We start from the raw sequence: 14,649 nt of genomic DNA, 5'->3' as shown, positions 1-14,649 counted from the left end.
TTGCATTTTCCAAAGACATTTCTAGTCTTGAACATTCAGTTTCCCTGTAACCTTTTAAGTGGCAGAAGGATAAAAAGGTTTCAAAAGTTGAGGAACCTTTTTCAAAAGCATGCTAGAAATTAAATGGTTGATTATATACTTGCTTACTATCACTGGAGCTGCTACCGATACTGAAGCTTTTGTTTATTTTATAATTGAAATTTAGTCAAGAAGGGAGGCGGTGCAGTGAGGCTGGCATGTAACACTAAGTGCAGCGCAAGACCTCTTACCCGTATGAGAGATGCATTTCCACTGTCTGTGCAAAACTCCAAATGCGCGGCACACTTAACTATTAGGAACCACCAGGTCTACTGCTATCCTGTTGAATTAAAATTTGTCTTCCAGCTGTGCTCAATCTGATGGCATTAATCAACTTAAGGTACGATAATGACTTATCAGCTGTATATACATTCTTGTCTGATCGTTTCCCAAATCCTCAGAAGGAATGTTCTGTGCATCTATGGCCAAAACTCTTTTATTCGGGTGGAAATAAATATTAGAAGAAGAAAGTCCTACTTCCCAGACGCATGGTAAATATACCCAGCCGTTCCAGTCAAGATTTGTTACTTACATTGTTTTTACGCCTGAGGCACAGGTCTCTTCAGAAACCTAAATATCCTCTAAATCCAAGTTGCTCTAAATTTGTGGACTATAGCTGTAATCTTCCAGTCACTATGGAATACCCCGTAGAGCCTTCTGGTGGCCAGAGCTAGCTCACAGGGAAGCACCTAGATTCTTGGATTTGGCACAGTCAGTACCTTACTTGGGCGAGAGCTGCAGGACATGGTACAAGAGAAGCTTAGGGGAGCTAGTGTGAGAGGTTCCCAGCGCCATGCCTTGACGAGGGGAGAATCAGGAGAGGTGAAATAGCTCTCGTTCTCCTGTAAGGGCTGTTTAAATCTGGAATGGCTGCTGGTAGATGAGGTTGTGTGCATCTCAGCAATGCTTTGTATCTTTACACGTGCCAGTTGTTCTGTTTAGTATCTGTTGGGGGGCTTTTTACATCCATTTCTCTTCCCTGAGATGTCAACGGCAACATATAAACGTGTATTTTCTCTCTCTCTCCACTGTTATGAGTGTCTGCTGGAAAGTTAGACTCTGCCCCAAGACAGAAGCTCCCCCGTGCCACGGAAACTTGTGTTGTCAGTTTACCGACTGCAGCCTGCGAACTGTTTGTGGATGATCACAATTTGGGAGTGTGAGGGGAAGGTCACTTGTACAGGTACCTAAAGGAGACTGGTGGAGATGAGTGAAAATTGGGTGAAAGTTGAATGTTGCATCAGCTCTGAACTAAGCAAGTCATTTCTTATTGCAGTAAATCTTGCTGGCTCAGACTGGCTCTTGGGAAAGTTGAACCTCCTGCGGTCAGTGCCTGTACTTGAGTAATAGCAGTTGTGTGGTTCCAGTGGAACATAATGCTTAGGGAAATGGTTACTCTGATAGTTAAAGGCTAGTCCTGCAGTTATTACAATTGCTTTGAACGAACCTCATTAATTCAAAGAAAAAACAAGAGTGAGGAGGAAATGGATGGGCCTGGGACTATTCTATCACAAGATTTTTTTCCCCTCAGAACTGCACAGCGATGAAGGCAAGAGGGTATATCGGAGTTCATGGCGTTCTTAGGGAGCCTTTCTGAAGCCAGAACTTCAGGAGAAGTGTGTATCTTGGGCTGTCTGGGTGCTAAAGGGCACAGCATAGATGTAGGAGCTATAAGGGGTAGAGCTAAGAAAAATTCTGGCCCATTTCTGACTAACCCCCACATCTTCCAAAGTGATCTGCACGACAGGCTTCAGATAGACACCTAAATTTAAACCAAACATCTGTCATCGCAGACATACCAAACCAGTATTATTTACAGCCCTACTTATTCTATGGATTTAAGGTATCTGCTGTAATAAACAAAACAACCAGAAAAGACTTGGAGGGCTTGCTGATGAGATTTCTTAATCTAAAGATTAACTTAGTTCAGATTAATATTATTATTAGCCATTTCTAAAATGACAATCATATGCCAAATGTAAATTTAGAAGGACATCAAATCCTTCCACGAACAAACCCAGTACTATCATACTCAGAGGTGAATGAAGAATTTTCACTGGCGTTAAGTACCTGTAAAGCAAGCCGTTGTCAAGCCTGGTTAATACTGATAATCGGTGATTTGAAGGAACCACATACTTTGTGCATGCGTGTGTGTATCTGGTGTCTTCTGTCTGCATTCTGTGCTATTCATGACTGACTGAAGCTGAAAATGTCTTTCCATTGACAAAAAGCTCCAGGAAGGTAGCGGATAGTTTGTGTTTAGTGTGCTAAATGTGGAAGATGCTATTTTAGCTATGTTTATCAGGGTTTATCTGGGTTTCCTGCCACCACTGCAGTATAGAAATAAATGCATTTGCTATGCAGTGACTACCTCTGAGCCTCCCGAAGCAAGTGCTCACCCTGTACTTCACAAACTTCAGATGTCTCCCAAAGACCAGGAGCTGCAGAACTTTCAGTCTCATCAGTCACTGAACGTTTGGTTCACTCCCTGAATTTGGACATGCAATTTAATATGAAAATCTAATGCAATTGGACTGCCTCAATTTTCCTGTTTAAGGAAGAGCCATCTTTTCACTGACACGCTAGAAATATGACATTATTTTACTTCCAGATTCTTTGTAGTCCCAAAAGCTCTCTCTTGGAGATAGGACAGCTACAGTAATCGGTATATATGATGAATGGTTTTTTTGTGGGGGAGGGGTGACTTCTGCCTAGAAAAAGTAGTATAAACAGGAATTGAGACAGTTAAAACTCAGGATTATGATTCAGTTCCTGACAAGCTCCAGGGGCAGCTTCTGATAGTGGCTCCGGAGTGAGGAGGAACATCGCAGCGGCTCAGCCAGTCTGAGACAAATGGCCTGCCGATTCCGTGTGTTAACGGTGAAAGGTCCACAAGGACCCTGGGCACAAGGACTTGCTCCTTCCAAGGTGTTTGTAGGTCATTCTCTCCCTGCTTCCTGGAGGGCTCTTGCCCACCCTGTTCCCTAGGAGCTGAGGTTTTATAGAGGCCATTTCCTGCCTTGGTAAGGAAGCTACTTTCACCCTGGGTGTTCCGGTTTGCTCACTGAACGCTGTTTTGCTTTGCATGGGCCGTATCAGTGCTCCTGATGCTTCCTGTAGGAGGTGAAGCTGCTGGGAACCGGTCTGTGCTTGGCCATTTGTTAATGATGTTTCTGCAGTTATAGTCCATCTGATGCTTTCCTTCAGAGTTAGCTCAATCTGTTATTTTAGCAGAAATTAACAATTTCATCAGACTACCACCGAGGTTGAAATGTAACTGGTTAAGCTGAGAGCCAAAGATGGAGCTAACATGCTTTAGATTAATTTGGTTGACTGCATGCAACTGAAAACCCAACCCTTTTTGCCTGTCGAGTAAGGACCATGAATTTAGGGAGAAGGGTATCTTGGTAATGGAATTCCACTCTTTAGTATGAGAATGGTCCCTGCCACCTCCTGCGGATGCAGTGACCCTTGCTAGAGTGCACGTGTTACAGCAGCAACGTACAGTCCAAATGAGAACTTTGGTTTCCTCCTGCATATGGGGAGGAGGAAGTACGATTTTGTTAGCGTTCAAGATCAAAATGTAATTAGGAAAGAGGAGGATAGTACAACTTTTCACTGAAAATTGAAACATAGACGTTATATGAAGGATTTTTGTCTTTTCAAGGTTCTCTTGAGCTTTAAAGGACAGAGGGAGCTGTTCCACCACCACCTCGATCAGAAAGGCTATAGGAATACACACAACAGGTATTAGATGCAGTAGCTTTGGTGCATTGTGCAGAACCAGTCCGCATAAGATGAGGAGCATTGCTGAATGTGTGCATTGCCAAATTATTTATTTATCCTTGCAGTGCGATCACTCTTGGAGCCAATTTATCCTGAATAAAAGGATGCCATGGTATTAGGAGGGCTGCCAAGGTGAATTTAGTGCTTTCAGTACAATTATGCCATCAAGCTGGAAATACATGTTCCATTTCCACATTGTAGAAAGCCTCAGTGGGGACCCTTGGAAGACCTACCTTTAAGCCGAAAGCACTTGTGTAAAGCTGAAGGTGGGAGGGGAAGACCCACCATGTGAGTTTGTTTCAGGGGAAAGGAAAATTGAGATGAGAGCTTGAGGAGCTCTATTATCTCTGTCTTATAATCTACTGTTAACTGAGATGCTTGTGCCCAGCATTTGGGAAGCCTTATAGCTTCCAGACCTATGCTATCTGTATTATTTCTGGTCCTGCCTGGGTCAAACATCAGGAAAAAGCAGGGTGCCAAGTGCCTCCCAGCTGAATTTCTGGTTGGAAAGACTACTCATCTGAGGTCCTGCGAGGAATTCTCAGGCTGACAGGATGAGCTGATGGCCTTTGATATGTTGCTTACTTTCTTATTTGGCATGGGAGCGTACTCATGAGCATGTGAGAGAAACAGATAGCTGGGAGGAGTTGGGGGTCACCTCATAGTTCTGTGATTCATCTCCTGGAACTGGCCCCTGGCTGCTGTGAGATGTAAGGTATGCTGTAGCTCTCGCACAGATACTGTAAGGGGAGTCCTACAGGCTTGCTGAATTCTTGGCATAACTGCAGAAAGCTGTGCACCTCGTGCTACAGATCACGCTGTCTGTCCTCTGTGAGAATGGGACAGCATAGCCCTGTGGCCTGCCAGGCTAAGGTTGTGTTTGAGTCTGTCTCTCTCGAGTTTCAGATGCCTTCCCTGCTCCATTTATTTAGCCTTTACTTGTCCTTCTCAAGGTCTGATTTCATTCCTCTAGCATGATAGGCCTAGAAGGATTGTGCAGGAGACCATGTACTGAAGCCTGCCATTCTGCCAGAGCAATCTCTACATCACAGAAATTACTTATTCCTATAGGAGCTATATGTTCTGCACGTCTGGCATTCTTCCAGCCTGAAAAGTGGTGCTGGGCTTAGAGCCTACATGTTTGCAAGCCAGACTAATAGTTTAAGAGGTGAATGCAACTATAAGGGATCAGTCCCTCCATGAGGCCTGGAGAGAGAGTCTGGTTGCCTTGGAAACTTTCTGCAGAGAGCAGAAAGTACAGAAGAGACAGCAGTCTTAATTTTGGTTCCCTTCCCCTGAGTTAGCCTTGCTAACTCATGGACTGCCTGACATCCTGAAGTCCTCCTAGGTTCTCATCCAGCTACTCCAGCTGGAGATGCGCTAGAGATGCTCTATGGCTCGACTGGTAAATTGTCATGCAAGTAACAATGGCTGATTCTTCTCTTCTTCCCTGGAGATGCATTATCCCTGTTACATGTTGCATTTCTGCTGGCCCAAAACCCGCTTATGGGTTTGGAACTGGACCCCTTGTCTAGTTGTGACCCATATTATTGCAATGGCTGGTGCAGCAGAGTAATTTACCATTCATCTGTTTGTTTGTTTGTTATCTATTTCTTTGCTACCTGATGATAAGCAGATTTCACTATTAGTAATATGAAAGAAAACAGAAAGGTTAGGCTGCTTGCGAGTATCTATTTTGGTGGTTTTAGAGGGACAGAAATTGTTTTTATTTAAATCACGTTCCTCTTCTGTCCATACCAGATGTTAACTTCTGAGGACAGACCCAGTCATGGCAATGCCTAGTTAAGTGCCTGGAAGCACCCAGAGAAAAAGGTTTGATGGTCCTAGAGACATTGTCCAACTGGAGTTGCTTGTATGCATTCTAGGCTCCTGCCTCTGATATTCAGAAGATAAAGTCAGATGCTGGAGTTCTCCTTAGCCAGATGCTCCCTGAAGTAGACCCTGAGTTACAGTTCTGTGGTAACGCTTTTCCCTTTTTCATCGAGGTTTAAGTCTCAAATACTTTTATTGCAGGGGACAAATGCTACAATACAAAGGTGAAAAAATTGAAAAAGATCTAAAATGTCTCTGCGGGACAATGTTAACAAGTGGCATCCTGTACCTGTGTTCTACCTGCCACTGAATAGTTCCCACCACTTTTTAAAGGGTAGAATAAATAACAATTCTCCTTTTCTATTTCCTTTCCTCCCACATATCCTTTAAAATTCATTTCCCATTGCTGGGGAATGCTACCTTTCACTGGTGCTCAGGATCTTAGAGGATCGGAAAGAACGACCACAAGCAAACTGAAAACTTACAGATGAGGTGACAGTTTGGGGTTTGTTTGCATTTTTTTTTTCTGACCAGCACTAAGACATCTAAGTACTTTTCTGTTTCATCACATTAATCTTGCTTCAAGTGACCAAAAGCCCCACTATTGGTACTTTGCTTTGTAACTAAACAGAATCCTACCTTCAAAAACAAGGGCAGACAAAACGGTAGGTTTTAAAGATAAGACTCTGTTTTGTTACAGAGCAAAGTAACAATAGTGGGCTTTCAGTCATTTGAAGTAAAGGTTAATGTTGTTATACCAGTGTTCATTCCCCACATAAATCTGGACAGAAATAAGGCTCTGCATTGCAGACCACAGCCATCAACTGCTACTAACAGTTTTATTATGTCCAAAGCATTCAGATTTGTAATGGTATTGTGATTACCTTGTTCTGCCATGGCTTCTGCCAAGACCTGAATGAACCAGATGAGAGGGGAAAAAAACCCAGCTGAGACTCAAGGTGATGAGACAATATAGGGGAGAAAAACAGAAAGAAAGAAAAGAAAGCAGAGAGAAAACAAAGCTTGCATTGTTGATAATCTTATCAGTGATGTGGGTCTGGCTTGCATGTCAGCTGCTTAAACAACTTTTGTCTGAAGCACCACCTAAAGTAAATGTGAATTAAAGGGAGAAAGTTTTAAGCCTGGATAGCCTGAATTTACTTTTGCTTCGGTAGGCTAGATAAATGTTATCTATACATAATCAATTAGCTTATCTAGAATGTTTTTCCCCACTATCTGGTGGGGAGTGGCTGGACAATGAGAAACCAGTTCCTTTAACTGGTCTGACTGCTCTAGCTGCTGAGGATGTTGGAGGTAGTAATCTTGCAGTTCTTTAGTGGACATGTCACTCTGGACCTATGAAATTTTTACAGTGATAGTTTAGGCATAATAGTTTAGATGCTTTACTTGCAGAAGGTCTATTTTAATGAATTTATTTACTCTTAAGTTCCACCTACCCAGAAAAAATGTCATTAACTTACAGACAGCTCATCAACAGGAAACATGGTCAAGGAACTGTTACTTTTTTTTAATTTTATGTTACTCATACTACAGGAAATGACTGTCATTAATCGCACCTTTCTCTGCGGTGATGTCACTGTCACTTCCATTTCTGTATTTTTTTTTTTAAATTTGCAGAATTTTAATGCAAAATTCTTGTTAATCTTTAATCAGACTCATGCTGACCACAAGCCAAAGTTCACTGAGTGTACCTTTTTATGACATGCAAGTTATACAGAGCAACGATTAGAAAAAAGTAAAGTTCCATTATTGACCGAGGTTGATTTGCCTACATAACAGGCTTGGTGATCTCGGAAAGGAGAGTCCCAGGCAAGAGGTGAAATCCTGGCTGGAGAGGAAAGAGGCTTTATATTTGAACATGTCTAACCACTCTGTCTAGTTCTGTAGTTGTACTTGTATCCACCAGACCTGACCAGTCAGCCTGTGTTAAAAGTCTTTTGTGCAGATGCAGGCAATAGTTCCCTCAGTGCATTCCACCGTTCTGTTCGCTGGGGAGTCTCCTAGCCCCTGGGAAAAGGGATTTGACTACAAACAAACCTGTAACTTGGGACAAACCATCCCTGCACTGTATTGCATCAGCCCTGTGGGTGTATGTCTTTTCAACAAGATAAGCTTTGATAGAGGGATGCAAAATCCTCATGTTATCTTCCCTGGTTTTCACTGAGCTAGAGGGCTCTAGCTGAAGGCAGCTAGAGAGCTCTAGCTGAAGGCTGTGATGAATGGCTGCTACTGCCCACCTGCACAGTCACATGTATGTGGCTAAATAAACCTCGCTCTGCTGACACAGTCAACAAGTGTATAGTTTACTGTTAGGGCCAAGACAGCCAGGAAAGGGCCTTTTGCTTCTCTGGGAATTATGTACTGCACCGCAGTGCTCATGACTCGGCCAGAAATGTGGCTTTTACTTGATTGGTGCATTTTTTTGTTTTGTTTGCTTTTTTAAGTTTTTTGAGATAACAATTTCCCGAAAAGTTTATGCACAACCAATGAAGTTGTGGTCTATGTCAGCTGGAGCTATTGTAGCTCACTGTAACTGGGCGTTTAGCTCACAAAAGTAACAATCTTTGTAGACAGTCACAACCTAAGGGGAAGCAGCTGGGTTAGCGGCATGCGCTGGCAGGTGAACTGTAAACCACCTGGGTTTGTCATGAGAGGAAACACATCATTAAGGTATTTTGGGACAGGTTTGTTCCTCAAGTATAGCAAGACAATGCAACTTTCTGGCATTTTCTCAAAACCTTTCTGAGCTCATTGTGCAGTAACACAAAACGCCAAGCAATAACTGCACTTGGATTAGACAAAGAACTTTGGGTTTAGGTTGCGCAATGCCTGCACTAACTTCAATTTAAACTTTAAAAATAAATTAGACCACCTTTTTTCCATTCGTTGTACAAGATGCCTGACGTGTTTCTTACACCGGCTAATCCTAGTCCTCAGTACCCAACTCGTTCTTTTTGTTTTCTTTCTCCAAAAGAAAAGCTCTGTGCAGAACACTAAGCTGCAGCTGTCATCAGTGCAAGAAATTGAACTGTGTATTTTAGTGTTGGGCAGTTTGAAAACTGTTGCAATCTTCACGTTCCAGAAATATCAGCTGAATCATGGACAACCAGGATTAAACAGCACAAGAGCAAGCCCAGCAGTGGCTAGGGATAAATGCCCTTTTCAAGCAGGAAAGTTGACAGGAGTTAAGCAAAGACTTGAGCGCAGCTGATATACTGGAAAATGGCTCTTTATCTGTTGGTACAAGGAATAAGAGAGCTCAGTTTCAGGGCTGAGACATGAAGAAGAAATGATTGTTTACCAGCATCAAACAGAAATTCTTATGTTTGGAAAGTTGCCTGTCCACAGTCATTCCTTATTTCACCCTAGGTAATGCTAGGGAACAGTATGTTCCTGGTATTCTTACAGGTATTGTAAAAGGAAAAAAGACTGTAAGAAAGAACTTCATGCCCCATTGGGATTTCACATTAAACAATGGATTGAGTTCCAAGTGACACAAAATTCCACCCTCTTCCAGCATGGAGAAATATTTCCATCTCTGCTCTGCAGCTATGTAGTATACTGTGTTTTGATGTGGGTAAGCTGAATTCATCTTGCAAAAAACAAAAATATTGGATCCTGATTGCAGGAGCCACAACTGCATTAAAACTGTATCATTAATGAGTTTATTTATAACAAATAAAAACAATAAATATTTCATAACTTACTATTACAGCTAAAGCTTCCTAAAAATATAAATTAATTTTAATACTCTCAAAAGTTGGTTTTGGGTTATACAGTTATAGACAAAATATACGAAAATTTTTGGATGACTGACACTTTACCCTTTACATTACTACAGAGATCAATTAATGCCCGATTAATACTACCCTGCTAGAGACACTGTAGCAGTGTTTAAACAGAAACACTGAAGATAAAACAAATAATTTATTTAGTGAATTGCAGTTCTCCACAGAACTATCTCCAACCCTGTTTAACAGCTAAATCTTGGCTACTACTCCGGATAGCCAGGTGATAGCTGAAGGGCCTCTGCAAAGCTTTCTTCAAGATCATCAAGGTCCTTGGTGGTTTCCAAATCACTGTCACAACTAATAGAGTTTAAAGTTGCGTCAAATGTGGGTGAAGTGTCTGGGCCTTCTTCAGATTTTGCAGAAGAGTGAGAGTCTGTCCCAGCAGTCATCATTTCAGCAACATCTACTAAAAAGTCATCCTTGCTCTGTCTTTCCTTTGAATTTTCAAAACACACTGGTGATTTGCCTTTGTTTGGTTCCTTTGATAATAAATCCATGGCCCTAAAGAATTCTTCACTTTTTATAGTTTTTCTTTGTCTCCATCTTTTGCGGGTAAACTTGAGCTGTTGCATTGTGTTAAACGTCTCTAGATCTGAGTGAAACGCTTCCTGGCTTGCATGGATTTCCTCAGTGCTTCTGCCTGGGCTGCAACCAAGGTCCACTTTAAGGACGCCCAATAGATGGCGCATTTTGTTCTAAGATGTGAAGGAAGAAACAGGTGATTATTTTGCGAGGCTCACATCTGCAGAAAGCTGACAGGGTTGTAAGTGAATATATTCATTTCAAGATATTTAGTTCTGATGTAAGGAAAGTGAGGTTGCTTGCAATCAAGTGACTAAATTATATAGCAAGTGTCCAAATAGAATTGATTATTGTCACATTTTTTGTGACTGTGCCTGACTCATAGGTAGCTACAGAGTAGGAGCCTGCAAATTGCTCATTTATAAAGATGCTCCCCCCTACTAAGCCCTTTGGTTGTCTTTACCACCAAATATACCAGTATATTTCCACTATACTTTGGACAAAAATCACTGAAGTCATATGTAGAGAGTGAAACTATTACAGAGGCAGTGCCTACCTCATCCAAATGGTGCTTGTTTTCTTGTATGTGACACTCAAACAATTGTTCCAGAACTCTAGAAATAAACAGTTAAACCTTAGGGAAGGCATTTTAAGAAGAGGAGGAAAACAACAGTCTAGCAAATTTACATATATTAATGACCCTGTTTTCTTATTTTCTTAGCTGAATAGGCCCATTAAGATTACTTTAATTATCCTCTATCACAGAGGATGTCACCTTGAGCCTGTATTCTATGGCCCTTTGCTTGCTAACCAGGCTCAGTTTTGGGCAGCAGACAATAAGCATGAGGTGATTTGTAGCACAGCTCTTTGAGTTTTTGGTCTCTATCAGAAACAACAGGTAACGAAAAGAATTTGGGAGTACTAATCAAATACATGAATTGTATAATTGTATTTCTAATAAATATATGATTTAGTAACTAGTGAACCCTTATCTGGAATAGTATACAACCCTTACAACCCATGTCAAAGAAGACTGAATGCACACTTGAACAACGACAAAGAAAGATATGATATGAAGATACGGAGGGTTTGTTGTGTTAAAGAAGATTAATAGCTTGATTTAGTTAGCAAAACAAATATTGCAAAGTAAAATGATTTCTTCTTAGCATTACTCTACTTAAGGTTCCAGGTCAGTTTCTAATGTAGGCTGCATGTCGTGGTAGACAGCAGGCAACTGAAGTACACGACCAAGCAGGTCTTTTGCAGCCCCTTTTCTTATGTAAAGCCAAAAAAGAAAAGGGAATAAAATAAGAGCAGAGGTAACTGTGTATTTAAATATTTTTAACAGGCAACGAAATGACTACTAAATGAATAATGACTTCTTATTCTTACAAAGTCCATCTGTACTTGACACAGCATCACAAATTTGAAAGCAAGTATATCCTACCTGTTAGAAAATAGCCCAAGCTTAAGAATTTCATTTGTTACATCTTCAATGAAAGTCAGATATAAAAGCTCCTCTTCTCTGCAGGGAGAAAGGAAAAATCCAACATTAAATGTTTAAAAAGAGAGAGAGAGAGACCTGTCACACAATACAGTAGGAATGATTACCTTTAATGAAAATACTATTAAGAATATTTTTATAGTTCTTGGCACCAGCTGCTATTTGTCACAAAGCAAATTCTATCAGGACAAACTTAGCCCTTCATTCAATTTGAATAATAATGAAAAAAACTATGCAAAAATGTCAGACTGCCAGAAAGATTGCTGTGGCATTTCATGTTTATGTTAAATTTCTGTTATGGTATAAATGAGCACAAAGATCCTGAGTGTGGAAATAAGGAAACCTTGGAAAGCGTTCACAACCTGCCTTGCTCTCAGAAAGAAAGGTGTGCCACCTGGAAAGAAATCATAAGACAGCAGTTTGATGCTCTGAGTAAAGGGCTTTCAATAGAGCTTCTACAGAATCTAACTGCACCTTAAAATTGCTAGTCCTCAACTGAAGCCCAGAAAGATAGAAGTGCTGACAGCCTCCGTTCCTCTAAAATGACAACTCTTTGATGTACAGAATCCTTGCTGGTGTGAGATGTGGTTTGCACCTATTTGATCTGATTTTCTTTTTTAATACCTCTCAAAGTTGTGTTATTGCTAATGACTATAAATAGGAGACTCTCCAAACGTTCGGTGTTCTGTTTGAGAAAAAAATAAGAATTTCAGTGCAGTTTCTCTTTCATAGCATCTTTCTGTTTATCCTAAAGTATCCAATCAAACTCTATAGAACCATCCTCCAGCCTCGTTTAATAAACAGAAAAGCAAAAGTACATTTGCATGATTGTAATTATTTAAAAGTTGTCATCCAATCTAAAGATTGTATTTTTGTCTCCTCTATAGTCAAGAGTAAAAAACATCTATAGATGATCTGTGGCATTAAACTTAAGATACTTAAAACTAGGCAAGATCAAGCCTGTCCTAAGGCAGGAAAAAAATTAAATGACTTTCCCAAGGTCTCACAACAAAAAATTGGCCACGTTTGTGAATGTAACTCAAACCTCTACTAATTCTCTACTAATTTTCAGACCAGAAATATGGTTAGAATGCCCTTCTGCTTGATGTTTTATGTGGCCAATGTCTGTTTTAGACCAATTCTAGACTAAACAAGAACTAAAAACATTTAAAGTGTAGCCACTGGATAGTAAGAAGTTTATCTTCTAAAGTTATCAATTTTCTTCATTTTTAGTCATGTAGAAATTTAAAGTATTATATAATAATTCACAGTATGTCAATTCTACTTTAGATTGTGAACAAGAGTTTATTCTGAGTCCTCATTTACTGTTTCAAGATCATCAATTTCCAGAAGGGTTTCTAGTTTATTGTTGCAACCTAGAAGAAAAAGGGGTTTAAACATACTTACTCAGACTGGATTTCTCTCCTTGCTGAAGGCTGCTCAGAATACATAGGTGTTGCTCTAATAGGTAAATCAGAGGATAGAAATAGCAAAAAGCAGCGTCATAAATACCTGTACATTACCCTGCATCCCACTCTCTTCTAGAGCCACCTTATGCTATTACCCTACTTCAACTACTGGGATAAAAAAGAAACAACCAACCAACCAACCCCCCCCCCCACCACCACCAAACCCTGCTCCGGTAGCAAAATCCATTGTTCACCTTCAAAGCCTGAAAGACTTTGGTTCAGGAGTATTACAACACCTCATTGGGAGCCATGCTCTAACTGCTGAGAAGACCTCAGTGTTACTCCAGATGCTATACAGAAGTCTCTTATCCATAAAGAGGGCTTTTAGTATACCTTTTAATACAATATAATTTTTATTCAGGTAAGGCTCCCTATCTATGTATGAGCTCCTTATGAACATATTAGCTTGAGTACAGGAAGATGACCGCAACTTAAAATGGTATTATTTCCTTTTCACAGTAATAGCTTCAAGGCCAATTTCTTGAAACGCTTTCCCAGAGCTCACATATTCAGCCACTAAACTTACTTTTTAAAAATATTTCCCAAGGGCATAAGCATGCTTTTACCCAAACGCTTACAAAAATAAGATCTTCATATAAAACAAAGAGCTGCACTTTATGTGCAAGAATAAATCAATGAGTGGAAGCTTGGAGTTATCTTGTTTAATGCAACTCTAGCTCTAACAAGACTTGCTTGTTTGTATTTTACATGTTATGATATAGCTAAATTGCAGCCAGCCAAACAAAATGTTTATCATCTTTTCTATGTTGCATCTTTAATATTATATGCATAATAAATTGATGCAACTGAAGTATTCAGCTATTGTAGTGTCAGCAGGCTGAACCCCAAAACCAAGCGATCTTTTTCTTTCTTGCAGGACCTGAGACAAGAATTAGATAGAAACTCCAGCGCTGTAGAAACTTCATTTCCTAAATTTTTGAGTAGAAAGTTCTTTGGCTGACTAATCGATTTACATTCTGCCAACTTCAAAAAGGTTTTAACTCTTATTTTGCTGTCAAATAAAACTTGGAACCACTGATATTTTAGCCTTTTTAACTGCCTAGATTTAAATGGAGATAGGCAATTATATCTTGTGTAGCTCTGGCTGTAGGTACTTATGACTGTCCCTGTAGCAGATTACAGGTGACTTACCAGTAGTTAGTGACAGTTAGGCTGCAAACCAGCTGCTCTACTGTACAAAACACCAACCATAGGTATATAAAGGTCTAGAGCATATAACATACACAGTGTACTGGAGAAAGACAGTACCACCAAATGCTGACGTACAACGGAAGAAGATAGGACTGTACAAAGTAGAAAAAGGGAGGATGAAAACCCCAGTACTAATCTTCGGCACAGGTCCATAAAGGGACTGTGACAGATCTATCTTAAGTACATCATATGGAGTTTGCAGGTCCTCAGCTGAAAGAATGGAGTTAGGACTTCCTTAATTCAGGTCTGCACTGCTATACCTACGTAAAATCAGCCTCTTGATGCCACTTCCTTAAGTACTTATATCGTTCCTTTAGAAGCAGAGGAGTTTGTGCTAGTTCCTCAGGAAGTGGGAGACCTAGATTCAATTCCCTTCTTCAACCTGCAATTAAAATCTCCGTGGTCTGTCTTGCAGAAGAACACTCTAGTCATG

General features: G+C 40.4%; 1 protein-coding gene across 10 annotated transcripts in view; it reads right to left on the bottom strand.

Annotated features, from left to right (window-relative positions):
- Nucleotides 1–8,932: 8,932 nt before the first annotated feature.
- Nucleotides 8,933–14,649, bottom strand: part of SPATA7 (spermatogenesis associated 7) — a 46,528-nt gene continuing 40,811 nt past the window's right edge. For all 10 annotated transcript variants that reach the window (XM_068946739.1, XM_068946738.1, XM_068946741.1 and 7 more), the window contains 4 exons: nt 12,943–12,996; nt 11,479–11,556; nt 10,588–10,645; nt 8,933–10,204 (listed from right to left, as the gene is read on the bottom strand). In XM_068946739.1, the coding sequence (XP_068802840.1) occupies nt 9,713–10,204; nt 10,588–10,645; nt 11,479–11,556; nt 12,943–12,996 (682 nt within the window). In that variant the 3' untranslated portion in view covers nt 8,933–9,712. The remainder of the gene's footprint in view (nt 10,205–10,587; nt 10,646–11,478; nt 11,557–12,942; nt 12,997–14,649) is intronic.

The sequence above is a fragment of the Struthio camelus genome, chromosome 5 (genome assembly GCF_040807025.1).
Source record: "Struthio camelus isolate bStrCam1 chromosome 5, bStrCam1.hap1, whole genome shotgun sequence".
Taxonomy (NCBI): Eukaryota; Metazoa; Chordata; class Aves; order Struthioniformes; family Struthionidae; genus Struthio; species Struthio camelus.
The sequence above is the reverse complement of the archived record's forward strand: the minus strand, read 5'-3'. Positions and strand labels throughout refer to the sequence as shown.